The following is a 27,224-nucleotide window of genomic DNA, read 5'->3' as shown; positions in this document are numbered from 1 at the left end:
CATGTCAATGTAGGCCCATCGACTGTAACAAGCCCACCACTCTGGTGCGGGTCGCTGCTGGTGGGCGGGGCCGTGCGTGGGTGGGAGCAGGGGGCATATGGAAGGAATCTCTGTACTTTCTGCTCAGTTTTGCTGTGAACCTAAAACTGCTCTAAAAAATAAAGTCTATATAAAACTTGTTTTTAAAGCTCAGGATCCTAGGCATTAGTATCTTTTTAGAAGTTCCTAAAATTATTATAATATTCCAGCATGCCACCAGGGTTGAGGAACGATTGGTTTAGACTGTTTGAGATTTCTCTCTGAGCTGGGGACAAAGTGACCTTTCTTAGAGGCGAGTATCTGAACGAAATGAGGATACTGTTACGGAGGGGGGAGGGGATGGAGTTGGCACAGACCACGAGGCACCTGCTACCCTCACCAAGGTCCACAGCGCGGTCAGTCCAAGCCATCAGGGTGACTCCGGAGACATTCGGGGAAAGGAGGAGAGTCGGAGAAGGGCCATCCTGCTGTTGCCCGAGGGCGATGCTGGCCCACGGGAGAGGCAGGGCCAAGAGAACGTCAGGAGCAGAGCCGGGCCCCGGTCCTCCCCTGGCACCTGCCCTCCCTCCGGAGTGGGAGATGGTACATTTCCCCGCTGTTCAACCTTGGCCAGAGGCTGCAGGTGGAGTCCGGGCGGTGGGGTGCAGGGAGCGGGGAGGCTGGGATGGGGGGGCACAGGAGTCACTGCGGGTCGGGGTAGCTCTCGGGGGCCGTGACAAGGGGAGCGTGGCCTACCTTCCCTCAGTCAGTTCCTCGAGTGGGCCTCTCTCACTGCGGGCAGATCCTCCATCACTGGAGTGGCACTGCCCTCCTGCCCGGGACTTTTCCCGTCTGGTTATTCCCGTGTTTAGCGTCTGTGTCCGTACCGCTGCCCGATGGCGACGGTCCTCTGCGGTTCCCAGCACCCTTTCAGCTGGCAGGGGTGGGGTACAAGACGGGATGTGAGCGCGGCGACCCGTGAGCGACCCTCTGCCTCCCCCTCCCCTGCCTCAGTGAACCCCCAAGGCCTGCCCTGAGCCAGGGGGGGCCTCCATTAGCAGGGACCTTCGAGGAGCAGAGCCCGGCTAACCTCCTGTCGGGTTACCCACAGCTGTCCTGGGGTCAGCCCGTTGTTGCAGCAGCACCCAGCCTTTCCTAAGTCACCCCAATCAAACGTGGCTCCTCGAAAGCACAGACCCTATCACCCTGTCACAGCACCCAGGACAGTCCCCTCAAAAAATATTGGCTGGACGAACAAACGAGTGGGGGAAATCTTCCCTTCTGTTCTGTAACAACAACAAAAGAAGAGACTGTGACCACAACAGACGGTTTGCGTGTTTTATGTCTGAGAATCTAAACACTAGAAGCACCACACAGTGGAAACAAAGGATGCTTTGCTAAGGTTGTGGCTATCCGGCTGAGAACCGGGAAGTCACATCGGGAAGTCACGGGTGCCCTCTGTGCCCTCCGTCCAGCGTGATGGGGGTTGTGAAGAGCAACCCGGAATGTCACCTGCTCTCGCTGGTGAGCCGAGAGTTGGGATGGTTCTCGGTCATTTACGTTTTGGACAATGGCAGTTGTTTGGAAAGAATGAATCAGTTGTGCAAATATTTTTTCAGCCCATTCCTTAGTCCAGGAAAAAACAGTAGAAAGAGAAAACAGTAGATGGGATCACCAGGTGGAGGCAAGATCAAGGGATTTTTCCATTGTTTTCTTTTGAGTTAAATCTAGTTTGCAAATAGGATTAGTCAGGTCTGGGACATCACAATAAAACGGCTTAGATCATTATGTGTTGTTATAAAGATAGTAAGTGGGAAGAAAAGGAGGAGGAAAGAAAGAGAGATGATGGTGATTTTTCCTGAAGGTGCTAATCTTCCCTCTGGAACAAGGCAGATCAGGTGTTTGGAAACCCTGAGCCGTCTTCTCCGCAGGCTGAGCGTTTCCAGCTCTCTCGACACCTCCTCAAGCAAGGGTTTTGAGGAGACCCTCAAACGCCACTACAGGTGACACTTCCGTGGTGTCAGGAAGGAGCAGATGCTCCAGAGACGCGGCCCCGGTGAGTGGCGCAGCGAACCCAGGTGACACTGCTTCCCTAGCCTGGTTTCATCTGCCAATGACGGCACGCAGGGCTGCTGGTGGGTAGGGGTGGAGGAGAGAGGGGCGGTCCGGCGAGACTCCCTCCCCCGACCCAGCCCGGGGCACACCTTTGAGCAGGATGTGGTCTTTGCTGTTAATACAGCTTAAACCGTCAGGAGCTCAGGGCCAGGGCCAGAGACTTTAATGCGGGAGGAGAATCCAGGGAGGTGGGAGAACAGAAGTGTGGGGTCCCAGGACCCCAGAGTTGAGGGGGAGGGTGTTGGAAGGAGGGGTGGCCGGGCAGGGCCTGGGGAGGCTGTGGCCACGACGGTGGGCCTGCCTACACGGGTCGGAGCCCGGATGGACGGGATGGGTTCGGCAGAGAGCAGGTGACGGACGGGCTCGGCCGGACGGGTGGGCAGGAGGAAGGAGGGCAGGGAAATGAGGTAGTAACTGCAGGGGCAGCAGGTCTGGAGAAGATTTTGGTTTTGTTACTATTCAGTTATCTGATGTTTGCAAAATAAGGGGCAGGTATGCATGCACAGTAGACATCCGGTGACACAGGACCTTTCACCCTCTGCCCGGGCCCCCTTCCCTTCTCCTGGAGGGGACGAGGCACAGGTAACAGCTTAAGGTAACAGCCAGCGGCCAGCCCCGGCCAGTCTTCCCCAGCTGCCCCGCCCACCCGCTGGCCTGATTCCTGGCTCCTGCTCTGACCCGCGCCCTGCTTCCCGTGGTCCTCGCTGGACCCTGTCCTGGCTCCTCAGGTCCCTCAGGCCAGACCCCGGGGCCCAGATGCCGCCGGCACTGAGCCTCCTGGGGCTGCCCCCGGCTCCCCATCCTCCGGCCCCAGGACCGTCACTCTGGAGTCACCCAGCGGGTCGTGCTGACCACCCACCGCGGGTCTCCCCAGGGACCCCCGCCTTGGCCTCCATGGTCACCCCTCCGCTGGACACACCTGGAAAGGAGCTGACGTCCCCAAGCCCCGGGGCCCTGGGGCTAAAGTGAGGCTCCGGGGGTGGAGGGGAAGGGGGGAACCAGAGCGGGTGAGGAGCAGGTCTGCAGAGATGCGCACGCACACGCGGTCCTGGGCTGCTGGGAAGCTTTATTGGTCTCTACTCTAGCGAGGGAGGCGAGGATGCCCTCGGAGCAACAAGGGTGCCAGGAGCAGCCGTCCAAGGGCGCAGCACAGCGAGGCCAGGGCGGCGCTTCAGTGACGGGGCATCTGTGGGGGACACGAGGCGTGGTGAGGCCCTTGCCCGGGGCCCAGCGGCTCCCCGCACTGCCGCCCCGCCTCTCACCTTGGCCGGGCTCGGTGGGTATCTGGCTCTGAGGGCCTCCTCGTTCAGCAGAGGCCTCACCAGGCAAGAGCGGCGGTGGGAGAAGGTCTCGAAGCTCTTCCTGCCATGGTAGGACCCCATGCCGCTGCTCCCTGCGGGAGGAGCCGGCTCAGCGTGGCCCCGAGGCCCTGACGCCCCTCCTGCGCCCCTTCTCCGAGCCGCCGGGGGCCCCGATCCCCGGGGTGTGGCCAGGAAGAGTCTCATCCCAGCCCTGCCACTAGGTGGCTCTGTGACCTCTGACCCGTGCGGCCTCTCTCAGGCCCCAGGTGACCTCTGGGACCCTCTGGGGTCTCAAGGCTGAATGCGGCTGATGGATGTGCCAGCAGAGGGAGAGGTCAGTGGGAGTCTGAGGCCCAGCCCAAGGGCGGGGGGGACACCCGCGGGGGGCAGCGGGCCGTGAGCTCGGCCCCAGACTCACCCACGCCCCCGTAGGGCAGCGAGGGCACGGTGACGTGGACGATGACGTCGTTGGCCGTCACCCCGCCACTAGAAGTCTCCGCGATCATCTTCTTAATCACCTGCAATAGCCCCAGGGCTCAGCCTGCCGCCCCGGGACACCCAGCCCCTCCCCGCTGCCTGGGGCGTCCTAGAAGGCAGAGCCCCGGCCCAGGCCGCTCCCCGCCCCGAGCCCCAGTCTGGGTTCCCCACTCCCCCCACGTAGTTTTGTGGGGAGACGTGCGTGGCACCGAGGGGCTCATCTTCTCATTCAACGCTCTGTCCTGATTTCAGAGCTGAGAAGAAAGGGGCTCAGGAAGGTTAAGCGGCTTGTGGTGAGCGGTGAGGCTGGGATTTGCTCCCAGGTCTGCGAACCCCTGGATCTTGTTTGCAGGAGCGGTGCGCCCGGGGCCCCAGGACCCTGGAGGAGGGCCCCCCGGCTCACCTTGTCGTTTAGGGAGAACACGTAGAGGGCCAGGGGCTTCTCGCGCTGGCTGATAAACTGGATGGCTTCCTCCAGGCTGTGCACGCATACGATGGGCATTATGGGTCCGAAGACCTCCTCCTGCATCACCGGGGACTGGGGGTCCACGTCCACGAGGATGGTGGGGGCTGGAGCAGGGAAGAAGCCGGCGTCAGCCAGTGCAGAGACCCCAGCCCAGGCGTCTGGTTTCTCCCCAGCCCTTTACAGACAAGGCCAGCAAGGCTTAGTGGGGGGCAGGCACGGGGCCTCCCCCTGCCAGGCTCCATCCCGGCGGACCACGGAGAGAACCCTGGATTCACCTATACGGGGGGAGCCCGGGCGCCACACTTCAGGGGGCGGGCCCTGTGCCCCGCTGGCCCCGTGAGCCCTGCTGGAGCTCTTCAGCCTCCTGGCAACGTGGGGGCCCAGTGGGGTCCCATCTGCTGACCCTCCAGCCCAGGCACGGCGGGCCCCTCCCGCTCGGCACACCTGGGGCTCCTGTGGCCTCTGCTGAAGCCGCCGGGACGCAGAGGAGGTGAAGCCTCCTCTAGGCCTTGAGGGGAGGGGCTTCCGGCTGGGGAGGGGCCTCCCAGGGGCTGTGCCCAGCCCCTGCCCGCCGAGAGCCCCACAGCCAAGCCGGGGCCACTGGTGAAAGTGACGGACACACACCATGGGGCTGCGTCTGCTCTTCCGGGGCGTGTGCCCACCCGCCGCCCGCTCGCGGGGCCCCTGGCAGCACAGGCGGGCAGGCGGTGCTCCCCTGAAGGGCAGCGCACGCACCTATGTACCGGGTGGCCGCGTCCCCGGTGCCCCCGTAGGCGACCTTCTGGCCCTCCATCAGGCCCATCACCCTCTGGAAGTGCAGGGAGTTGATGATTCTCCCGTAGTCGCGGGACTTCTTGGCGTCCTCCCCGTAGAACTCCTGTGGAGGAGAGCCTCCAGGTGAGGATGTGGACCCTCGTCGTGGCCACAGGCTGTGAGGTCACCGGTGACCCCAAGCTGGGAGCACACGTGGGCACCGCCCGGTGGATGGCACAGCGACACCGAGAACCACGGAGCTGCCGCACCCTGGGCGCCCCACGACTTCCCTGGCACATGAAGTGCTGCAAGACAGCTGTGTTGTTTGAAAGAGACACACGCACAGCGTCTGGACATCACACTGGGACCAAACGCGTGCGTCTACAGCAAGGAGAATGGAGGGGACACACCAAGTCAGCAGCGACTGGCTTTAGGTGGTGGGATTCCGGGTGGAGCTTTTTCCCCTTCTCTATGCTTTTTAATCTTTTCCAAATTATCGACAGTGAGTGTGGATTATTTTCATGATCAGAAAAAAATAATCCAGTCTTTTCTCAAGTCCACGTCCATCTCACCACCTGGCAGCCTGTCACCCACCCACGGGGCCAACACTCACTTTCAGGGACTTTGTGAGCTTCTCCACGATTTGGTTCTGGATGGAGGGGTCACACAGGATGTAATCGGGGGCCGCGCAGACCTGGCCGCTGTTCATGAATTTCCCCCAGGCGATGCGTCTGTGAAAACCCCAGTTAGATGACGTATCGCCAGCCCGGGGGGCTCCCCGGGAACAGGCCTCTGGCTCAGTTAGCCCAGGGTCAGGGCACGCGGGGCTGAGCTGTGAGCTGTCCGCCAGGGGGGGCCCCTTAGCACCCCACTGGCTTCTAGATCCCGTGATCCTGGACGTGCTCACAGGGCCTGCGGTGACCTCATCACTGACTGGCGGGGGGTGTCTGGGGTGGGCGGCCTTTATCCCCCTCTTTTCACAGCCTTGAGCCCTGCACGGCCAGATGTCACTGTGCTTAGGGTCCCACACCCCAGAAGGCCACGTGTGCAGGACACGAGGGCGGGCAGGGCTCTGGCTGGACCCCTCCTCTGCGGGAAGCCCTTCCTGCACCTCTTCTGCGAGCGTGGTACCTCCACCCCCAGCTCCGGCCAGGACCTCAGGCGCCCTGAGGGCAGGGACCACGTCAGCGTTACTCAGAGTGAACTGCCGGCTGCCTGCCTTGGGGGCAGTAAAGCCAGGCCCCCCTTACCTGCAGGCGACGTCCAGGTCGCAGCCCTTGTCCACGTAGCAGGGGTTTTTGCCCCCCAGCCCCAGCGTGACGGGGGTCAGGTGCTTGGCCGCGGCCGTCATGACGATCTTGCCCACCCCGGTGCTCCCGGTGTACAGGATGTGGTCGAATCGCTCCTTGAGCACCTCCGTGGTTTCGGGGACACCCCCACTGATCACCGGGTACAGATCCTTCCGAGAGAGGACAGAAGCGAGGCTCAGAAAGGACCACAGCCCCCTCCCCACGTGGCCGGGCAGTCACCACCAAGTGGATCCCCTCTCCCGGCTCAGGGGCTCCAGTCACCCCAGTGGGAGTGGCCAGCTGTCCTCACCCCACCTGTGGCTTGGGCCCTGGCTGCAAGAATTCACTATTTCTCAACCCCTGAAAACACGGCCCCGCCCCAGTTCTCTGTGTGCCCTGGAGAGCCTGTCACCTTGTCCAGGTACTGGGGGAGGATGGTGGCCAGCAGGCTCGCTGTGTTCTCACTCAACTCCGACGGCTTGAGGACCACCGCGTTCCCTGCAGAGCACACGGCATCAGGGCCACGCTGGGGCCACCCCCCTGCTCTGCCCTCCCAGGGACCAAGGGCGCATGGCGGGCGGTGAGGCTGTGTGGACATCTGATCCTGGCTGGGCCTGGGCACCGGGAAGCCTGGTCCCCGCAGCCTCCTGTGAGAGCCGGACCCTCCAATGGCTCCCTGACCCCAGGCCGCCTCTTCGCACAGGCCTGAGCCCCCCACCCCAGGCCCTCCTCTGCAGTGGAGAAGAGGGATCCCTCCTGGCTCCCCGACCCAGAACGGGGCCCACGGTACCTGCAGCAATGGCGCCCACCATGGGCTGGATGAGGAGGCTGAAGGGGTAGTTCCAGGCGCCGATGATGAGGACCACACCCAGGGGCTCTGAGTGGATGTAGCACTCATCCTGCTGGGTCTGGGGGGTCTTCTCCACGGGCTCGTCCGCAGCCCACTCAGGGAGTTTCTTGATCGTGTAGTCGATCTCCTCCAGGACGTACACGATCTCCTCGTAGTAGGCGGTCCATTCGTTCTACAGCGAGAGGGCTCTGTGAGGCTCGCCGGCCCCAGGGTGATGGCCACGCAGCCGGGGCTCCGAGCAGAGGCCCCAGGGCTGGCGGTGGTCCTGGCTTGCTGCTTCCCAGCTTTGTGACCCTGAATGACCTTCCTGGCCCCAGTCTCCCAATCTGCAAAATGGGAACATGACTGGACCTCATGCTCCAGGTGGGCCCATTGGACACAGCCTGGCTTGTTCTGCTGCCCACATGAAGGGGGCCATTCACCGTGGGCTCCCCAGCCCGGTGGGCCAGGCAAGAAGGCACAAGGGGGCAGAGCTGAGGATTAGCCTTCGGGTGGTGGGTCTGTGAGGGCCCCTTTCTGCCAGTGCTGGGGGCCCAGACAGGTTGGACACATCAAGTATGAGGTGCCCGAGGGCACCTCAGACCTGAGTAGTGATTTGAGGGTCACTAGTGAGTCGAGGGGAACTGAACCGAGGGGTGTCCGGGAAGGCTTATAGATGAAAACGAGACTTGAAGCCAGGAAGGAGCCCTAAGAAGACCACCCTGATGAAGTGGCTTCAGGAAAGAGGCCACCAAAGAGAGGAGAAAATCCAGGAGACCCTCAGCCAGCGGAGGAAGCCAGTGTGGGGGGGCTCCCGAGAGAGGGGTGCAAAGTGGGATACACAGCCTTCTGGGAACTCTGGCTGGGCAGAGCAAGACAGAAGTCGTGAGGTCAGCACTGGGTGTTCTTGCCTTTGTTTTTTGCTGTAAGATGAGAAATCTTGAGAGATTAAAAAAAAAAAAAATACAGTGGCAAAAGGCCAGGAAATGGTAGGGGGATGGGCGCCAAGGCCAGGCGGACGGAAGGGTGGAAGCAGGCCCCAGTGACTTGGGGGCAGCGAGGGGGCGGGGCTGAGAATTCGGAGGAGTCTGATTTTGCCCAGAGGGAGGAGAGGATGGGGAGGGAGGAGAGGATGGGGAGGGAGGGAGGGAGGAGAGGATGGGGAGGGAGGGAGGGAGGAGAGGATGGGGAGGGAGGGAGGGAGGGCCCCCAGCAGAGCAGGCTGCCCCCCCGCGCAGCCAGGATGGGCTGTTCCCTGGTGTGGAGAACCCGGCCGGCACGGGGCTGAGAGCTGAAGGAAAGAGGAGGCCGGAAAGTGGTGGCCTCGTGTGCTGGGCTGGGTGGAGAAGGGCGTGAAGCCAGGAGGGGGGATGGCGGACCGGGTGCGTGGGACCTGGGGCGCCGCAGGACGCAAGGAGAAGCCGGCGCGCCCCATCTCGGCGGCTGCGCTTTCCCCTCCGTAAAAAGGTCCTGAGGCACCCGGAGTGTTTTGGTGGCTAAGTGTAAAGAGCCGGGCGCAGAGCCTGGCCCGCGGCCGGTCGGGGCGCACCTTGCGGAGGTCGGCGGCCAGCGCGCCCACGAGGTCCTTCTCGCGCTCGCGGATCAGGCGCCGCAGCCCCTCCAGCTGCTGGACGCGGCACTGGAGCGGGCGCGTCTTGCCCGCGTTGAAGGCGGCTCTGGCCCGCTGCACCACCTCGCTGACTGTGCTCATGGTTCCTGAGGACAGAGAGCTCCTTGGAGCGGGGAGGAGTCCCCAGGGCAGCACCCACCCGCTGGCCGGGGTCCCCAGGGCAGCACCCACCCGCACTGATAATTTTATAGGAAGAGGAAGATCTCCCTGGGAGCACCGGGAAATGGCCTCCTTTTGCCTTCTCAGCTCCCTAACCCTGTTGTCTTGGACTCTTCTGGCCCTCAGTGTACTCCCTCCCTGAGCAGATGACAGACCCCCGCGGTGAGGACCAGGCAGCAGCGACCTGCGGTCCTAAGGGTGTCTACAGCTGCTGATGGTGGGTTCTTGGCAGGGTGCTGGGGGCAGGCCCTTCCTGGCATCTCTCAGGCCCCATGCCCACCTCTACCTTCGTGCAGAGTTGGTGACTCTCCAGGCAATCACTCCAAGTGCTCTGCACACCCAACCAGGGCACTCTCGAGATCAGATTAAAGGACACGGTTCGTGATTCCACACCCACGCTAATTAAAGAAAACCTAGCATCAGGATTCCCACACCACCTTTCTGGCTGAGCCGTCATTCTCAAAAGCACTGGCGGCTTCCCAGACAGAACCAGGCTTGGTGTTTAAACCCGTGTGTGCCTGTAACACCTGTGAGACAGACCGACTCACAGAGCTTCAGATTTCCACAAAAAAGGTACCCGTACAGGAGACCATGCTGGCGAAGTGGGATGGCTCTGCTGGGGGGCATTTGGCTACGTCCAGCAAAAACCTTTATAATCTATTTCTCTGTGACATAGTAGGTCCACATTCAGGAGCTCATAGAAATGAGAGCATTCCTAAACATTCACGAACAACAAAGTTCATCAAGTTTATACATAACAGAGAGATACTGGAAACATCCTAAATGTCCATCAGCAGGAGACAATTTCAAAGACGTCTGCTGCACCCACATGCCAGGTGATCGTGCAGTAATTAGGACAGAGATGGACAAGTGTTCCAGCACCTTTATAAGGGCGCTCTCTGTACCAGATGTGTCCCGGGCATGAGGGATAAGAAACAAAACAGGTCCCAGAACAACAGATACCCCAGGCATGTGCGTGCCTGTTCACGCGAGAGCCCAGAGGGGCGGCCCCCCCCGCGCCCCCCCCCAGCCCCGACGTGGTGACTGCGGGGGGGGATGGGGGTTAGGGGTGGATTAGAGGTGATCTTCATTTTCATCTTCTGGAGGGCTTCACTTCTTTGCAGTGAACTTGCATTTTTAAAAAATGTTTGTTCACTTTTTGAACAGGTAACACACGCTCATGGTAGAAAATGTAAAAGATACAAAAGGGACACAGAGAAAAGTAAGTGTTCCTCCTCCCTTCTCCCCCAGCAATTCTTCCCGTCCTCCAAGAGGTTTCCACCCACCTTCAGACACGGTGTAACCTCTGACATCAGAAAAAACCCACAATAAGACTATTTCCATTTGGCAAAAAAATTAAATACCATATGTAGATATGGTATATATAATACATATGGTATATGTGTATATATTATCATACATGGTATAAATTTTTTGCAAAATGGAAATAGCCATTTATAGATGTATATGTATGTACGTGTGTATATGTATATATACGAAATCCTGCTAGAATTCCAGCAAGTGGCTTCTGATTCCTCCCATCACCTCCCCTCTCCGCAGCACTGACCCCCACCCTGGCTTTCGGCACGGAGAGGAAGGCCCTGCTGGCATCCAGGGCGCCCCAAGCCTGGGGTGCCACGGCCCCCTCCCTAGGTCCGACGGGAAATCGGAGGGAGCCCTCTGGGATCCCTCGGCCCAGCCTGCCATGGGCCAGGCCACCCTGCTGACCGTGACCCCAGCCACACAGCCCGGCAGGAAGGTCCTGCTTCCCTCCCCAGCCTCGCGTGGGCGAACCAGGGCAGCAGCCTCTGGCCATCGGCCACCAAGGCCTGGCGGCTCAGGGCAGAGGAGCTGGTGGGAGGGAGACCGGGAGGGCTGGCCCCCAGCTCAGCACTCAGAACCACGTGGTCTCTGGGAAGGAGCTTCCCTTGTGGGCAGCGTTAACAGCAGCGTCGCTTCACAGTCATTACAAAGATTAATGGCGCCGGAAAGTAGCTAACATTGCGCTTGACGCCCAGTGGGAGCAGCTGGAATTAGTCCCCCAGGACCCATCCTTCTTCCCACACCCCTGCATCCCGCCTGCTTCACCTGCGCCACTTGGTTCCCAGGTGTCATCATCCCCTTTGATCCTCACAAAAATCCTCGCTCTGTAGGAGCGCCCACCAAGAAGGAGCCGTTATGAGTCCATTTTACAGATAGGAAAGTGAGGCCAATAGACGTGCAATAAATGCTCTGTCTTTGGTCTCCCAGTTAGCAAGGAGCAAAGTCAGGATTTGAACCCGCTTCTGTCTCTATCTCATGCCACTCATGCCTTTAACTACAGGGCTCTGCTGCCTCTGGGTGACTGAATCAAGGCTTCTCACCCACCGTCCCCTGGGTCCCCCTGCTCCAAGGGTCCCCGGGGCCTCTACCTCCCTGTGGCAGGGGTGGTAGAGCTGCCAGACGTGAGCTTCGGGCCCTTGGGGCAGCCAGCTGCGGATTCTCAGAAGACGCTCCTGGGTGTGGGGAGGACCAGCCACAGAGGTGGACCCGCTCCTGGCCAGGCTGCAGCTCGAGATTTCTAGGAGGAGAAGAGAACAGGGAAGAGAGTTACCTTCGACACAGGCTCTACCGGGGCTGGAGATCCAGGAATGGGCATCAGCCTAGAGGGGATGCATTTAAGGACCCTTCTCCCCGCCCCCTGGGCCCTTGGAGTCCCTGCCCAGGAAGTTTGCATAACAAGAACAAAACAGTTTTCAAACGTGGGGTGTAATAATCCGGCCCTCTGCTCCCAGTCTGGGGGATTAGGCCTGGGGTTGTCTGCTTTTGTTCTGATCAGAAATGCAAGAATGTGTCTGTGGAGGCTTGGGCAGGGCCGGATCCAATCTTCCAAAGGAGCCCCTGTGTTTGCCTGGGGCGTGGGGCTGCTGATTGATTCAACCTGACCTGACTGCTTCCAGATTTTCCAAGTGCAATTGCCAGCTGCTGTCCTCCCGACCTCCCTGATTACATAAGGGTGGGGGAGGTACGGCCACAGTGAGCGTGCACGCAGCTCCCCGAAGACGCCCCATCAAGGTGAGATGTCTAAGCCTGGGGAATCGCAGGCCGGGGCTTTCTACACGAGGCCCCATCAATACGTGGGTCTGCCCACTTGTTGAACAGCAGAGAAGAGGGCCACGGACCAGTACCGACTGCCAGGAATCTCCGCGGTGTGGTCGGTCACCCATGGAGCCAGAGATGCTTGGGCAGAGAGGACTCTGGGATAACAGATGTTTGCTGGGCGTCTGCTCAGTGGGGATGGAGGCCGGTGTGGAAGACACATCTGGCCACTTCTCACACCACCCCTGCTACCTGGACTCTGGGCTTCCTCCCACCGGGCACTTCCTGCCCCCCTCACCCACCAGCCTTGCTTCCCTACAGGCCCCTGCAGAGGTGCTCTTCCCTCCCCCCTCCCGCCCCCTGGAATGCCCCTCCCGTACAGCAACCCACCACCCACGTGGCTCTGCTCACCACCCTCATCATCACGCTTCCTCCTCTTCCTCCACATCATTTTTCTTCAGACCATGTATCTATCACCCTCTGAGATGCTACTTGTCTACTTATTTTGTCACCTGCCACCCTCCAACTAGAATTTGCTTTGTTCACTGCTGTATCCTCAGCACCCAGAACACTGTCTGGCACATAGTAGGTGCTCAATAAATGAATGACGGAATAAACAGAAAGTTTCAAAATAATATGAACCCTGTAGTGGCTGGAATACGCACAAGATGCTACAGGGCCTCAGATGAGAGTCCCGAGGGAGGGAAACGGAGTCTGAGCTGAATGGAAGGTATTTAGGCTTGGAACAGCAAAAGCAAAGGCACAGAGGCAGGAAACAAAGTCGTGTGTCTTCGCAGTTATTAAGGTGCTATTAAAAACGTAATTAATGGGAAAAGAATTTGAAAAAGAATAGGTACATGTATATATATATGACTGAATCAATTTGCTGTACACATGAAACTATCACAACACTGGGTTTTTTTGTTTGTTTGTTTTTTAATATTTGGAAACTTTATTTTAATGAACAATTCTTTTCCATAGTGATTTTATTTTATTATTATTAGTTTTTGGCTGTGCTGCGCAGCATGTGGGATCTTACTTCCCCAACCAGGGCTGGAACCCGCTCCCCCTGCATTGGAAACGCGGAGTCTTAACCACTGGACCACCAGGGAAGTCCCAACATTGTTAATCAACTATACTCCAATATAAAATAAAAAGTTAAAAAAATAAAAGAAAAAAGAAAAATGTAATTGAACCTGTTGGAGATGCATATTCCCAGCCTCCACCTGCTCGACAAAATCAGAAACTCAGGGATGAGGCCCAGTCATTGGTGGTGTAACAAGTCCTCCAGGTGATTCTGATGCATCCAGGCGAAGTTGGAGAACCAGTGACTCACCAGTTACTGATAACAGTTTACTGGGAGGAGTTCCCTTTGATCTGTGTTTTTATTCCTTTAAGAAACTGCTATAAGAAAATCATATTATTTATTAATATCTGCTACATGTTACAGACATATATATGGATTTATAAAATTATATTTTGTAACTATATAAAGCTGGGAAGATTGTTGGTAATGATGTGAATATGAGAGAGATTTTATATTGGCCTGTGGCACAGAATTCAGTTTACATGTTTCAAGTGGCCAAGGAGCTAGGGTGATGGCAAAAAACCTTATGAGAAATTGTTCTAAGGAACGAATAAAAAGTTTGTAGTGGCAAACGTGAAGTCATCAGATGACAGCAGGTGTGACGTGAGGCATTATTCCAGGGGCGCAGCACAGATCTGGGGCTGCCTGTGGTCACCACGGCCAGCACTCAGGCAGCAGTCACTTGTGCAGTAATTGAACACATGGGGTCTTTGGTGACAATTCCACAGGGAGGGTGTTATTCTCCCCATTTTATATAAGGGGGACCAGAGACTCATAGAACGTTGGTCCAGGCTCTCGCTGCTCACAGGTGGCAGAAGAAGCCCTTGAACCCACCAAAGCCCAGGCTCACTCACCGAATGCAAGCCATCTCCCCGGAAGTGAGATGCAGCCAAAGCAACCCCAACAAGAAGTGACGTAGTCCATGCCCGTTCCTCACGGGGGTGCCCTCCTGCCCTCCTTCCGAACGTTCCGATTATTATGCAGACGGTTCCAACCAACCTGGGGATCTGGCTCCTCAGGCTAAGGGAAAAGAGGGAAAGAGGAAGGATGATGGGGAGGAACAGCTGTGAAGGACAGCGAGGAAGATGCCGACTGAAAGGATCAACTCCATTTACAACAGCATCAGAAAGAAGAAGTAAATCTAACAAAACAAGTGTAAGACTTATGCACTGAAAACTGCAACACGTCCTCGAAAAAACTTAAAGATCTGAATAAACGGAAAGAAATCACAAGTCTGTGGATTGAAAGACATAATGTTGTTAAGGTGACAGCACTCCCCAAATTGATTTACAGATTCAATGCAATTCCTGTTAAAATCCCACCTGGTTTTTTTTTTTTTTCTCAGGAGTAGAAAAGCTGATCTTAAAATTCGTATGTAACTGCAAGGGACCAAGAAAAGCCAAAACAATCTTGAAAAAGAAGAACAAAGCTGGAGGATTCAATTTCAAAACTGTAACCACGCTGCAGAGATCAAGATACTGGCATGAAACAGACAAGCAGGTCAATGGAATAGAGCTCAGAGTCCAGAAACAAACCCTTACACATGCGGCCAATTGACTTTTGACAAGGCTGCCAAGACAATTCAGTGAGGAAAAAGAACAGTCTTTCCAACGAGAGGCACTGGGATGATGGAATATCCACATGCAAGAAGATGAACGTGGACCGTTACCTCACACCATACGCAAAAATTAACTCAAAATGGATCATCGACCTAAATGTAAGAGCTAAAACTATAAAACTTCTACAAGAAAACATAGGAGTAAATCTTCATGTCCTTGGGTCAGGCAATGGTTTCTTAGATAACAAGACCAAAAGCACAAGTGACAGAAGAAAAAAACAGCTAATTGGACTACATCAAAGTCAAAGCGTGGGCTTCCCTGGTGGCGCAGTGGTTAAGAATCCACCTGCCAATGCAGGGGACACGGGTTCGAGCCCTGGTCTGGGAGGATCCCACATGCCGCGGAGCAACTAAGCCCGTGCACCACAACTACTGAGCCTGCGCTCTAGAGCCTGCGAGCCACAACTACCGAAGCCCGCGCACCTAGAGCCCATGCTCCTCAATAAGAGAAGCCACTGCAGTGAGAAGCCCTCGAATTGCAACAAAGAGTAGCCCCTGCTTGCCACAACTAGAGAAAGCCCACGTGTAGCAACAAAGACCCAACAGAGCCAAAAATAAATAAATTAATTAATTAAAAAAAAAGTCAAAGCATTTGTGCTGCAAATTATACCAGCAAGAAAGTGAAAAGAGGGCTTCCCTGGTGGCGCAGTGGTTGAGAATCTGCCTGCTAATGCAGGGGACATGGGTTTGAGCCCTGGTCTGGGAAGATCCCACATGCCGCGGAGCAACTGGGCCCGTGAGCCACAATTACTGAGCCTGCGCGTCTGGAGCCTGTGCTCCGCAACAAGAGAGGCCGCGATAGTGAGAGGCCCGCACACCGCGATGAAGAGTGGCCCCCACTTGCCACAACTAGAGAAAGCCCTCGCACAGAAACGAAGACCCAACACAGCCATAAATAAATAAAAATAAATAAATTAAAAAAAAAACAGAGGCCCCCCATCACTGCTCATGAAACCATTGTTAAAAAAAAAAAAAAAAGAAAGAAAAGAAAGTGAAAAGAAAACCCACAGACTGGGAGAAAAGACTGGCAAATCATGTATCTGATAAGGGACTTGCAGTATATAAAGAACGGTTACAACTCAACTTTTATTGTTTGTTAATATTAGACAAATAACCCAATTTAAAAATGGGTGAAGGATTCAAACAGACATTTTTCCAAAGAAGATATACAAACAGCCAACAAACACATGAAAAGATGCTTGGCATCATTTGTTATTAGGGAAATGAAAGAGGAAACCACAATGAGATAACCACTTCCCAGCCACTAGCGTGGCTATTAAAAAAAAAAAAAAAAAAGGCAGACAATAAGAAGTGTCGGTGAGGAGGTGGAGAAATCGGAACCTTCCTACACTGCTGGTGGGGATGTAAAATAGTGCAGCCACTTTGGAAAACAGGCAGTTCCTCAAAGAGTTAAACACAGAGCTACCATATGACCCAGCAATTCCACTCCTAGGTCTACACCCAAGAGAAAGGAAGACCTGTGTCCACACAAACACTTGTACATGAATGTTCACAGCAGCATGATTCATAGGAGCCAAAAAGTGGAAACAACCTAAATGTCCATTAACTGATGAATGGATAAACAAAACGTGGTGTATCTGTACAATGGAACATTATTACGCCGTAAAAAGAAATGAAGTTTGGATACACGCCTCACCATGGATGAGTCTCGTGGACATTACGCTCCAGACACATAGGACTACGTAGTGTACGATTGATTCCATTCATATGAAACGTCCAGTAAAGGCAAATTTATAGAGACAGAAAGTAGGTTAGGGGCTGCCTGGGCTGAGAAAGGGGGTGGGGGCAGAGGGTGAGGATTGACTGCTAACGGGTACAGGGTTTTTTTAGGGGGACAAACATGTTCATGATTAGGTTGTGGGGATGTTTGCACAAAAAACTGAAAATCATTGAGTTGCACACCGAAATGAATAACATGCTGTTGAATGATATCTCAATGAAGCTATTAAAATATGTATATTATATTCAGTATCCTCACTCTGAGAAAACAGGAAAATGCATTAGGAAAATGTGGAATCTCCCCTACAGAGAACTGAAAATCATTTACGTAGATAACGCCCCCAGGAGGAGGTGGGGCCTAACCCTCATGCGGGATGCATGTAGTGACTTCTTTCCAAAGAGGCCAGAGTGGACTGGTCAGGGGAGCAACTCTACACGGAAGAAGCCGATGAACACGACCTCAGCGGGTGTTCAAGGTCAAGGTCATGGCGACCCCATGTCCCCTGGATACCACCCGGTGATAAAACCCGGCGCTTCCACTCTGTGGTCTGCTTCCCCAAACCCAAACCCCCAGTCTAACCATGAGATAAACATCAGACATGCCCAAACGGAGGGAAATTCAACAAAATACCTGACCAGCCCTCCTCAAAACCACCAAGGTCACCAAAACAAGGGAAGTCTGAGCCCAGAGGAGCCTGAGGAGACGGTACAGTAAATGGAAGGTGGTCTCTGGATGGGATCCAGGGACAGAAAAGGGGCATTTGGCACAAACCAAAGAAACCCGGAGAGAGCATGGGCTTCGGTTAATAACACACCAGCATCGGTTCACTAGCTACAACAAACAAGATATCAGCAATAGGGGATCCACGTGCAGGTGACCCAGGAACTCTCCCCACTGTCTTGGCAACTTTTCTGTAAATCCAAAACAATTCAAAAGTAAGATTTTTATTTTAAAATCTCATCTGGAGGCAGCACGCAGGGTGAACGAGTGCTAGCTCAGGGGTCCCCAGCTGTGAGGCCCGGGAAAGACGCTTACCCTCCCGGGGCCCCATTTCCCCATCAGTTAAAATACTGGCGCCAGAATCGCGAGCAGTTGTGTGGGACCCTGAGGAGGCGACACGCGTGAAAGGACTTTGGAAAGTGAAATTCCTTCCAAAATCATCCACAGAAAGAGGTAAGCTTCAGTGAGCTGCACCACTGACCCAAGCTAACCTCGTTTTCCTGATGTAATACTGTCACTAGGTCTTTGCCTCGGGAACCCTTCAGCCTCCAGGCGGGCTGCCCTTCCTCCTCCCGTCGTCCCCACTGCTTTCCCAATCCGGCACCGGCTCCCCTGCTGTCGCCTGGTGGATGGCCCCCTCCTGGCACCATGGGTGTCACCTCCCCACTGAGATCCCGCCATGTAAACTACCCGTGTAAACTTCCGGATGAGGCACAGGGCTGGGGCTCACTGACCTAGAGGGCTGGCTGCTGGGGCCTGGCTGGAGCGAGGGGGACCGCGTGGGTGGGGCAGGCTGGACTCGGCTTCGCCCAGCAGTTCTGACCTCGGGGTCCCCCCCGCCACCGTCCTGGGTTCCTGGCTGCAGCGCTGAGCCACTGGAGGACACTGGGATTTCAACTACTGTTTAGAGAGCTTCTACCCGGACAGCGGCAAGGAGAGCGGACCGGCGGCATGTCTGGGAAAACGCAGGAAGGATCCCCGGGGTCCCTTGCCCTCTACCCGCCCTGAGGGCAGAGACTTGGGCCGGAGAAGCTGCAGGTGTGCATCGCAGGAAGTCAGTGGGAGCAAGGGGGAAGCTCCCCCAGGGATGCCGCAAAGGTCCCCTACTGTCACCCGACCCTGACCTTCCCCTGTGCAGGGTCCCAGGAAGCACCCAGGAAGCCAGGGCTGAGCTGGAACAAAGGGCAGCCCGGGGCTGGAGCGGGCAGGGCTGCGGGCCCGGCAAAGTGCAAGTCACGGTGAGCTGGGCGCCTGGCCCGACCCCGCCCGGAGCCCCCGCCCGCTGGGGGCCAGGCCTGGGCCGCCGGGCACTCCTGCTCCTCCGAGCGTGGGAAGCCGCACCCCGATTCCTGACACACACGAGTGCACCCCATCGCACACCAAGTCTGATATTTACTCTAAAGAGGGCGAGCATCTCTCCGTTTTATTTCTGCACGGTGATCACACATATAATGCCGTGAACCTGCATAATGTGATGACTAGTTCTGAGAGCCGCCCTTTCCTTTCACACTTAACTGGCTTGCCTCTCCCTCTCTCAGCACCCCGTAAAATTCCAGTGTGCACCCCCTGTGTTTTTCCCGATGCTTATATAACATCCGATAAAGTTAGATGTACATGACACACTGGGGGCTGTCGCTGCTTTTAAAACGGGGTCTCCTCAGACACGGGTTCTGATGCCCCCGCTGCCTCAGCGGTGGGCTCAAGTCCCCCAGGCAGGGGGACCGCGGGATGCACTCTGCCCCCTCTCGCAGCTGTTTAGTATTAATATCAACAACGTTTGATGTGCACAGGACCAGAATGCTCCCTGTTGAGGGGAAGCCACCTGGCTTCCAGCTTTTGACCGATGCTCCATAAGCCTCCTTGAACTTACGGCTGTTTTTCTTTCTTTGTAACAGAATCCCAAGAATGCTGGCATTTTTGATTTCGTGCGTGTTGCCCGATAGCTTTCCACGAGGCGGTCCCTGGAGGCCAGCAGGCTGTCCGGGCCCGGGTCCAGGCAGGCAGCCAGTGCCCTGCGTTCTTGCTGCTTCTCGGCTGTTCCCTGACCCCGGCGGGCGGGCTGGTGCGTTGTCACACCCGCGCCGGCCACAGGCCTTCGCCCCACTTCTCTTCTGTTCTGTGTTTTCCTTGTCAACGTTTAAGAGCTCTTGCTGTTACAGCTGCTGAGTCACTAGTACTGTCGTTGATCTGTCACTTGTCCGTGGACTGGATTTATGGCACCTTTTGCTACACACGAGTTTTAGTATAGCCAGCGAGAACTCTTCTGTTTTAGTCTGAACGAGGAGAGTTCTCTCTCCCGTCCTACATGGTTCATCTAATTCTCGGGACATTCTTGTAAGATTTGTATTATTTTATTATTTACTCTGAGCCCATCAAGAGACTATTTTTTATCAATAATGCGGACGTCCCCTATATGAGCTCATTTAATCCTCACAACTGCGAAGAGGTAGGAACTATTGTTATGTCCATTTTATAGATAGGAAACGGAAGCACAGAGAGGCTAAGTAATTGGCCTAAGGTCACACAGCTGGTAAGTGACAGAGCCCGGCCTCACCTGGCATCGATTCCTTGATCCCCCTTCGAAGGCTCACACCCTTGGGCTTCCCCATTTCCTCCTGGTTTTCGAATTTTTGCTGTAGTGTTGAATAGTTTCCTTAAAACGCTTTAATCTCCTGTCATTATGTCTCCTCTCTGAACCTTAATCTTGTGTGTTTCTGTGTCTCGTTTTTCTTTCACAAAGAAAGTGCAAGTCAGGGTGAGCTCGGGTTCTGCTCATCGGTGTTTGCAAAGAACAGGCCGCAGGTACCTTCTAAGAGAAGCGTGAATGTAGGTTTCTGATTCATTTCTGTTCTTCTTCATCAATTCCATCTTCCTACTTTCTTTTTGTACTTAAACTGGGTAAGTAGGTTCTCTGACTTTTGTTTTCCTATTTTCATACCGATGGCCTTTGTCTTTATTTTCCACTGAATACGGTTTTGCCGTGTCCTGGAGTTTTGAGAATGTAACATTCTTATTTTCACCGCTTTCCAATAATTTTTAATTTCCCTCTTGATGGCCTCTTTAAGTGTTTTTTATAAGTGTGTTTCCTAATATCAAAGTAGTTAACATTATATTCGTCACACCTTTATTTACTGCCAGTTTTCTCAGATTATGATAAAAATATGGCCGCCTTCTCTGCTTTTCTCTATTGGTTCAGGCCTTCTTTGTGGTCGAATAGATAATTTCTGTAGCCGTTCCAGGGACATATGAATGAGATGTATTATTTCTGTTCATAGATGTAAGAATCTCCGCCTATTGAATCAAATGTACTGATTTTTCCTGGGTATATTATCCAGCTGTCCTTACAATTCTGATGCTTCTGCTTTGTGTGTTTAATCACATTTTGCTTTGTTCATACAAGTTTATGACTGATCCTCTTTATAATTTTTGCTTTTCTTCTTCCTCTGTTTTGATCTTAAAGGCCACCTTATCTGATGTTAATTTGGGTGGTCCTGCCTTATTGTTGTTTGCACCCGTCTGAACACCCAATTCCCTCCAGCCCTTCTTTAGCCTGCGGCTTTACATGCACTTCTCGTAAATGACAGAGGGAGGGTTTGTCTTAGCCGCCCTTCTGACAGTCTATTTTACTAAAAAGACTGAGACCTTCCATCGTATTCTTCCCATTACCTTTGTGTCCACTCTTCATGTCGCTCTCTCCTCTCTGATGGTCACGGTTCCTCCCTTTCCCTGCTCATCTGAAAGCTCTGCCGCCAGGGAAGTCCCCGAAATGGCTTTTTAATGTGTTTTCAATTCCTGCTTCCAGCTGCGCCTCCTCAAATCTTTCTGTCCCTTCAAACATTCCGAGCGGCTCCGTCACTTCCTGGTCAATTTCCGGTGCCCAAAGCTCCGTCCAGACTAACTTAGCACTTTGATCCCAGTGCAGAGCCTCCGCCAGCTCAGCTCCAGTCTGTGGCCCCAGGAAGGGGACAGGTCTCACCCCGCCACGTCCCCCGAGGCCCCGTCCCCCTGGCGCAGGGGCTGACAGGAGGAGAAGGGACCAGGGCAGCGTCCTTCTGCTTACACGGCCTCTGGGGACTCCCAGGGGTCCCGCAGCTCCTGCCCACCACACAGGTCCCGGGAAAGGAGAGATTTCCCCACACCCTCAGTTCCAGCCCCACCCTCCAGGGCACCTTCCTCGGGTCCCCTCACCTGGCTGGCAGCTCCCCTGGTATCAGCGAGATGGTCCACAGGCCTGCTTCCTCGGAGTGCGGTCAGCTGGAGGAAACTCACACATCCTCGTGTGCAAATGGGGCCCCCTCTGCCCGGCTGTCTCTCTCTTTTCCAGCTCCATCATCTCGGATGACACAGAGGGTAGCTCAGCAAGCCCCCTGGGTGAGGAGATGTCCCTTCCCCAGGTACCCTGATCTCTCTCGGTGACTCCCGGAGTCCCCCTCGGTTGGCTTGGAGAGGTGGGGACTCCACCTTTGGGGGAGTGTCGGGGGGGAAGGGAAAAGGCCACAGGCCCCCCTCAGGTGCACAACCTTGACTCTTACAATTGCTGCACTTTCTAGTTCCCTGTCTCCATGGCAGAGAGATGCTGGAAGCAGTTCTCTCCCTCACCTGGAGCGAGGTCTCCACGGGGGAAGGGCCAGAGCTCACAAAGGAAGGACAGACGGAGCCCAAGGGGAGGGGGCGTTTCAGGCCCTGGGGCCCCTGGCGGGTGGCTGGAGAGCTGGCCATTCCCACACTGGCACACATGCCGGTCTCCCCTGAGTCCATCCCGGTGACGCCGGGGAGGGCTCGGCAGCCGCTCGTGGGACCGTGGAGCCACTACGGGGAACACGGCCCGGTCAAAACCACCTGCACAACTAACTACAGCGGAGCGTCATCCAGCCTTGAAAAAGGGGGGAAATCCTGGGACTGCCCTGGTGGTCTATTGGATAAGACTCAGTGCTCCCAAGGCAGGGGGCCCGAGGTTCGATCCCTGGTCAGGGAACTAGATCCTGCATGCATGCCTCAACTAAGAGTCCTCATGCCACAACTAAGGAGCCCGTGAGCTGCAACTAAGGAGCCTGAGAGCTGCAACTAAGGAGCCCGCCTTCTGCAAGCTGGTGCAACCAAATAAATATTTAAAAAATGTTTAAAAAAAACAAAGGGGTGTACTTCCCTGGTGGCGCAGTGGTTAGGAATCCGCCTGCCAACGCAGGGGACACGGGCTCGAGCCCTGGTCTGGGAAGATCCCACATGCTGCGGAGCCACTAAGTCCACGTGCCACAACTACTGAGCCCAAGTGCTGCAACTACTGAAGCCCACGCGCCTAGAGCCCGTGCTCCGCAACGAGTAGCCCCCGCTCGCCGCAACTAGAGAAAGCCCACATGCAGCAACAAAGACCCAACGCGGCCAAAAATAAATAAATTAATTAATTAAAAAAAATAAGGGTCGGGGAGGAAATCCTGACACCTGCTCCAACAGGATGAACGTGGAGGGCATTGTGCTGAAATAGCCAGTCACAGCAGGACGAGTACTGTATGACTCCACTTGTATGAGGTCCCTGGAGTCATCAAATCCACAGAGACAGAAGGTGGGATTGGGGGGGTGTGTGTGCCAGGGGCTGGGGGAGGGGTGGAGAGTGAGGGTTCAATGGGGACAGAGTTTCAGTTTGGGAAGATGAGAAAGTTCTGGAGATGATGGTGGGGATGGATGCATAACAACGTGAATGTACTTAATGACACTGAATTGCGCACTTAAAAATGATGAAGATGGTAAATTTTACGTTGTGTGTGCGCCTAAGTTCTCCACTCAATTCCACTGCTAAACTCGGCTCTGAGCTGTGGACACCATCTGGGAACCAGAGCTACTCTTCCCATCAAACCAGGGGCCTTCTTTGTCACGGGGCGGGGGCATGGAGAGAACCCATTTCTCCAGGCTCTTCCCTACCCGTGCCTGACAAGTGTGGACTCCAGTTTCGCTGAGAGTCGTTTTCCTACATCATTGCGGCTAATAATGAGACTCAACTCACGTCTCAACCAGACTCCGTGTAGTTATTTCCTTGGAACCATCAGCTGACCTTTCATATGGACCTTAACTCTGACTAGAATTTAAAGTCTCTGTATCAGCACAGTGTAATTTCTGTTGCCCTTACCCTCCGCTCCCTTTTTTTTCTATTTTAATCAGAAAATATAAATACTGAAAAAAAAAAAAAATCCCATCCACATGGACCCAGTAATGTAGCAAATGCATGGACACCCTCTACTGAGCCCCCTGTCCCGGGTACTGGGGCGGGAGCCGCGGTGGACAAAGGGGAGAGGCGACCCTTGCCCTCAGAGACCCCACCCCGCAGGGACAGAGACGGCAGAGGCTCTCGGGGAGCTGGGTGGAGGCCCTGTGCGGTGGGTCAGGGGAAGTGGCCCAGGCACTTGTCCAGGTGTGAACCAGCTCCGGCTTTAAGTGAGCAAGGCCGGACTTGCTGAGAGACACGGGTGGAGGAAGATAAAGCCGCATCAGGACAGCGGTAACCTCTGGGGGCGGGGAGAGGAATAGATGGGGGGGTGGGAGAATGCACCAAGGGCTTTCTAGGTATGTCATTTCTAAAGCTGGGTGGAGGGAACACAGGTGTTAAGTATTTTCGTATATTTTTGTATGCCTAATATATTTCATTGTTTAAAGTTAAGACTATTTTTTAGAGGAGTTTTAGGCACAGCAGAACTGGGGGGGAGACACAGGGAGTTCCTGTGCACGCCCCGCCCCGCCGCACGCACAGCTTCCCCACCATCAACACCCCACCAGACGGTACATCTGTTACCACCGAGGAAGCTGCGTGGACACGTCATCACCACCCAGAGCCCAGAGTTTACATGAGGCTCACCCCTGCTCTTGTGCATTCTGTGGGTTTGGACAGATGTATCATGAGCTGTATCTATCATTATCATATTGCACAGAGTATTTTCTCTGCCCAAAAGAAGAAAAATGTAGCTTTCGAGGTGTCTGTGTGACATCCAAGCTAAGTGTCCGGTGGTCATGGGAGTGTTGCTGGGTCAGAGCCCCACTGTAGACACGGGCTCCCCTGCGGGGTGAAACTGAGAGCCAAAGAAGGGAAAACAGGATTGAATCCTGGAAGCCACGGGCTCGAACAGAGGGGGAGAGAGGCAATGGATTCAGGCGCAGCTTCAGCAGAGCAATTTATCTGTGAAACCAAAGAAGTGAGGAAACCATTAGGTACTAGCAGCCTCACTGGGGCGTCACTGGTGAACAGCACAGGATTGGAGCAGCCCGCAGGCCCGACAGGTCAGGACCGGTTAAACAAATGAATGGCGCAGCCATTCGAGAAATAGCTTCAGATCTGTAAAAAGGGCAGATGTTCATAATATATTCATACATAAGGAACACAAGTTTTAAAATAGTATATTTTGTATAATTCTATTTTTTTTTTAAAGTATTACCCTGGGTAGGTATAGGAAGCACTTTTTAAAAAAAAATTTATTTATTTGGTTGCGCCAGGTCTTAGTTGTGGCATGTGAGCTCCTTATTTGCAGCTCACCAGCTCCTTAGTTGTGGCATGCGGGTTCCTTCGTTGTGGCATGCGAACTCTTAGTCGCAGCACGCAAACTCTTAGTTGCAGCATGCATGTGGGATCTTAGTTCCCTCACCAGGGATCAAACCCAGGCCCCCAGCAGTGGAAGCACAGTGTCTTAACCACTGGACTGCCAGGAAAGTCCCTACAATTCGATTTTTATAAAAGATTTTGTTTGCACAGGGAAATCATGTGGGCAGATGAATTAAAATGTTAATATAATCTCTGGGATGATGCGAGGTTTGTTCTTTTTATTTATCTGCCTTTGTAAAGGTTTCTGCAATGAACACAAAGTACTTACGAATATGAAAAGGAGAAGGGCCTTCCACAGGGAGCGGGTCCTGTCATTTCCCGGGACGCTGAGAGAGGAGTGGGTCCCATGGCAGGGAAGCCGTGCTCCATCCGGGGCAGCCAGCATCTGAACTCCACCGGGCCGGGCCTGGGAGACAGACTGGCACGTTGTCGGCCCTTCTCAGTGCGAGGCAGGCGAGGCGTAGGGAAGTCTCCCTGCCTGCGGGTCTGAGCGAGGGTTCCTCCGACACAGCAGGGTCCAGAGTTCTCTCCTTCCCTCGAGGGGTGGATTTGGGGGAGCCCCCGACCCCTCCATCCCCGGGACATAGGAGACTCCACGCCTCAGGCAAATGGCTGTGCACTCCCCCTGCCCTTAGCCTCTGACGGTGTCTCCAGCTTTCTGCCAAGGTCCCCTTACACCAGCCTGGCCAAGACCCCAGCCCACATCTCTCCCCTCGACAGCCCCCCTCACATCCTCTGCAAACACTGCAAAGTGTTTGAGAGCCGCTGGTTAGGTGCGACCTCTTGGCCACCTGCGTTCTCAGGTCTCAGACACCATCCACAATGGCCCCCGGTCAGAAGATACACAGAAAAATCCCCCTAGGCTCCTCGGTGCCAGCAGCCCTCGGCCCTCCATCTGCGGCGTAGGGGTGGGGAGGGGCCTGAAGCACAGTCTTGGCCTCGGGCCCCGAAAAGGCAGGGCCGAGATAAAGGCTCCTGGGCAGGACCTCGCCGGGAGTGCGAGCCCAGGGGACATGAGATGGGGAAGGGGAGCCCACAGGAGGACGGGTGCTGTGCTGGTGACCACGCCACCCCGGATGCGGGCTGCTGCGGGGGGCCAGCCTGGAGGCTGGGCTGCTGCAGGACAGGCACCAGGGCCGCTGGTTGTGGCTCGTGGCACAAGCACTGGGGTCTCTGGACAGAGGCTGGTCGACCACTGGACAAGTCTTCCACGACCTGGTTTGCTCGGCGCTCCCCCTGGTGGCCACTTGCATGAAACGCAACGCTGTGCGCCCACTCCCGAGGTCATCCGCTCGGGCCACCCCCAGACCTCCGCACGTCTGATTTCCCGGTCTCCCTTCTAGGCCCCGGCCCCCCAGCACAGCCTTCACCACCACCCACATGTCTGCGTAGACCCTTACCCTGGACCTCTCCCCTCCACGCAAAGGCAATGACTGTGCACAAGCTCTGCCTGCCTTGCAAACGGGGTCTTGCGTGTGACCCAGGAGGAGCGAGGCGGTCCGGGGTGTGTGTGTGCGTGGGTGATCTGGGGTGTGTGTGTGCGTGGGTGATCTGGGGTGTGATGTGTGTGTGTGTGTGTGTGTGTGTGTGTGTGTGTGTGTGTGTGTGTGTGGTCTCCTCTCTGACACCAGGCAGGGTTGCTGCAGGATCAAACCCCCAGAGCAGCACGGACACAGGGTCACAGCAGTGCAGTGACACCCGTCCTGCACGTCCTGTGCCCTGATTTCTGATTTTGTTCCCAGGCCACCGCAAAATTCTTTTTACAAATAGCCATTTTTCACCAATTCCGTTCTGCTTAAATCAGCCAGAGTCCTTTCCATTCGTGGCAGACTGCAAAAATGGCCACAGGGATTCCTCCCCCCGCCCCCCACCCCCGTTGTGAGGACAGGGTTTCGTGGTAGGTCGTTGCCGTGCTTCCCCACCTTGAACCTGGACTCGGTCCACGGGACGCTGGCAGATCTGACGCCACAGGGCTGAGGGGTGAGCGCCTGGGGCTTGTCCTCTGAACAGGGCTGGGCCGGCAGTTGACGGCAGAACGTCAAGCAAACCCACAAGCACAGGTGAGGCCACCTCAGGCCACTGAGCACCAGCCACGCTGAGCCAGAGCAGAGCCACCCAAATGGACCACAGAATTATGAGAAATAATACGTGTTCATTGTGTTAAGCCACTGTCTTTGGAGTGGTTTTGTTACACAGCAAACGTGAGCTCATACACGATGTCTAGCAACGGAGAACCCTACCCGATCCACCTACATCCTATTCCTCTCCAAGTCATGTGGGTTTTCGCTCCTCCCTACCTCTTGGAAGCAGGCATTTTCTCCTCTATGTTTCAGTGGGTGTCCCTGCAGCCATTTATGCCGC

The 27,224-nt window shown here is 55.3% G+C and overlaps 1 protein-coding gene and 1 long non-coding RNA gene across 4 annotated transcripts; both read right to left on the bottom strand.

Annotated features, from left to right (window-relative positions):
* Positions 1–3,182: 3,182 nt before the first annotated feature.
* Positions 3,183–11,729, bottom strand: ALDH3A1 (aldehyde dehydrogenase 3 family member A1). 3 transcript variants are annotated; one of them, XM_082374124.1, is made up of 12 exons: positions 11,631–11,729; positions 9,318–9,435; positions 8,798–8,964; positions 7,210–7,441; positions 6,832–6,917; positions 6,381–6,589; positions 5,744–5,861; positions 5,113–5,254; positions 4,315–4,481; positions 3,853–3,952; positions 3,396–3,526; positions 3,183–3,319 (listed from the first exon to the last, which is right to left on the bottom strand). In XM_082374124.1, the coding sequence occupies exons 3-12, from the start codon at positions 8,957–8,959 to the stop codon at positions 3,305–3,307; spliced, it is 1,362 nt and encodes a 453-aa protein (XP_082230250.1). In that variant the 5' UTR covers positions 8,960–8,964; positions 9,318–9,435; positions 11,631–11,729; the 3' UTR covers positions 3,183–3,304. The 3 variants fall into 3 exon arrangements, with proteins under 3 accessions (XP_082230250.1, XP_082230249.1, XP_082230251.1); XM_082374123.1 differs by having other exon boundaries at positions 9,324–9,435; XM_082374125.1 differs by lacking the exon at positions 9,318–9,435 and having other exon boundaries at positions 11,631–11,710.
* Positions 11,730–12,934: 1,205 nt separating this feature from the next.
* LOC309619188 lies at positions 12,935–26,378 on the bottom strand. Its single transcript, XR_014238812.1, has 4 exons — positions 25,132–26,378; positions 21,470–21,614; positions 14,057–14,222; positions 12,935–13,519 (listed from the first exon to the last, which is right to left on the bottom strand). It is a non-coding gene; the product is annotated as an uncharacterized lncRNA (long non-coding RNA).
* Positions 26,379–27,224: the final 846 nt, after the last annotated feature.

The sequence above is a fragment of the Balaenoptera borealis genome (genome assembly GCF_965194805.1).
Source record: "Balaenoptera borealis genome assembly, chromosome: 20".
NCBI lineage: Eukaryota > Metazoa > Chordata > Mammalia > Artiodactyla > Balaenopteridae > Balaenoptera > Balaenoptera borealis.
Note: the sequence above shows the minus strand (reverse complement) of the source record. Positions and strands in the feature narration are given on the sequence as shown.

Bases quoted from the DNA above. Each gene is read 5' to 3' on its own strand.
- ALDH3A1 (XM_082374124.1), bottom strand. From the start codon at position 8,959: ATGAGCACAGTCAGCGAGGTGGTGCAGCGGGCCAGAGCCGCCTTCAAC. The intron at 7,442-8,797 runs GTGCGCCCCGAC...CTCTCGCTGTAG, and splicing joins TGGCCGCCGACCTCCGCAAG to AACGAATGGACCGCCTACTA. The intron at 6,590-6,831 runs GTGACAGGCTCT...CTCTCTCGGAAG, and splicing joins TCCCCCAGTACCTGGACAAG to GATCTGTACCCGGTGATCAG.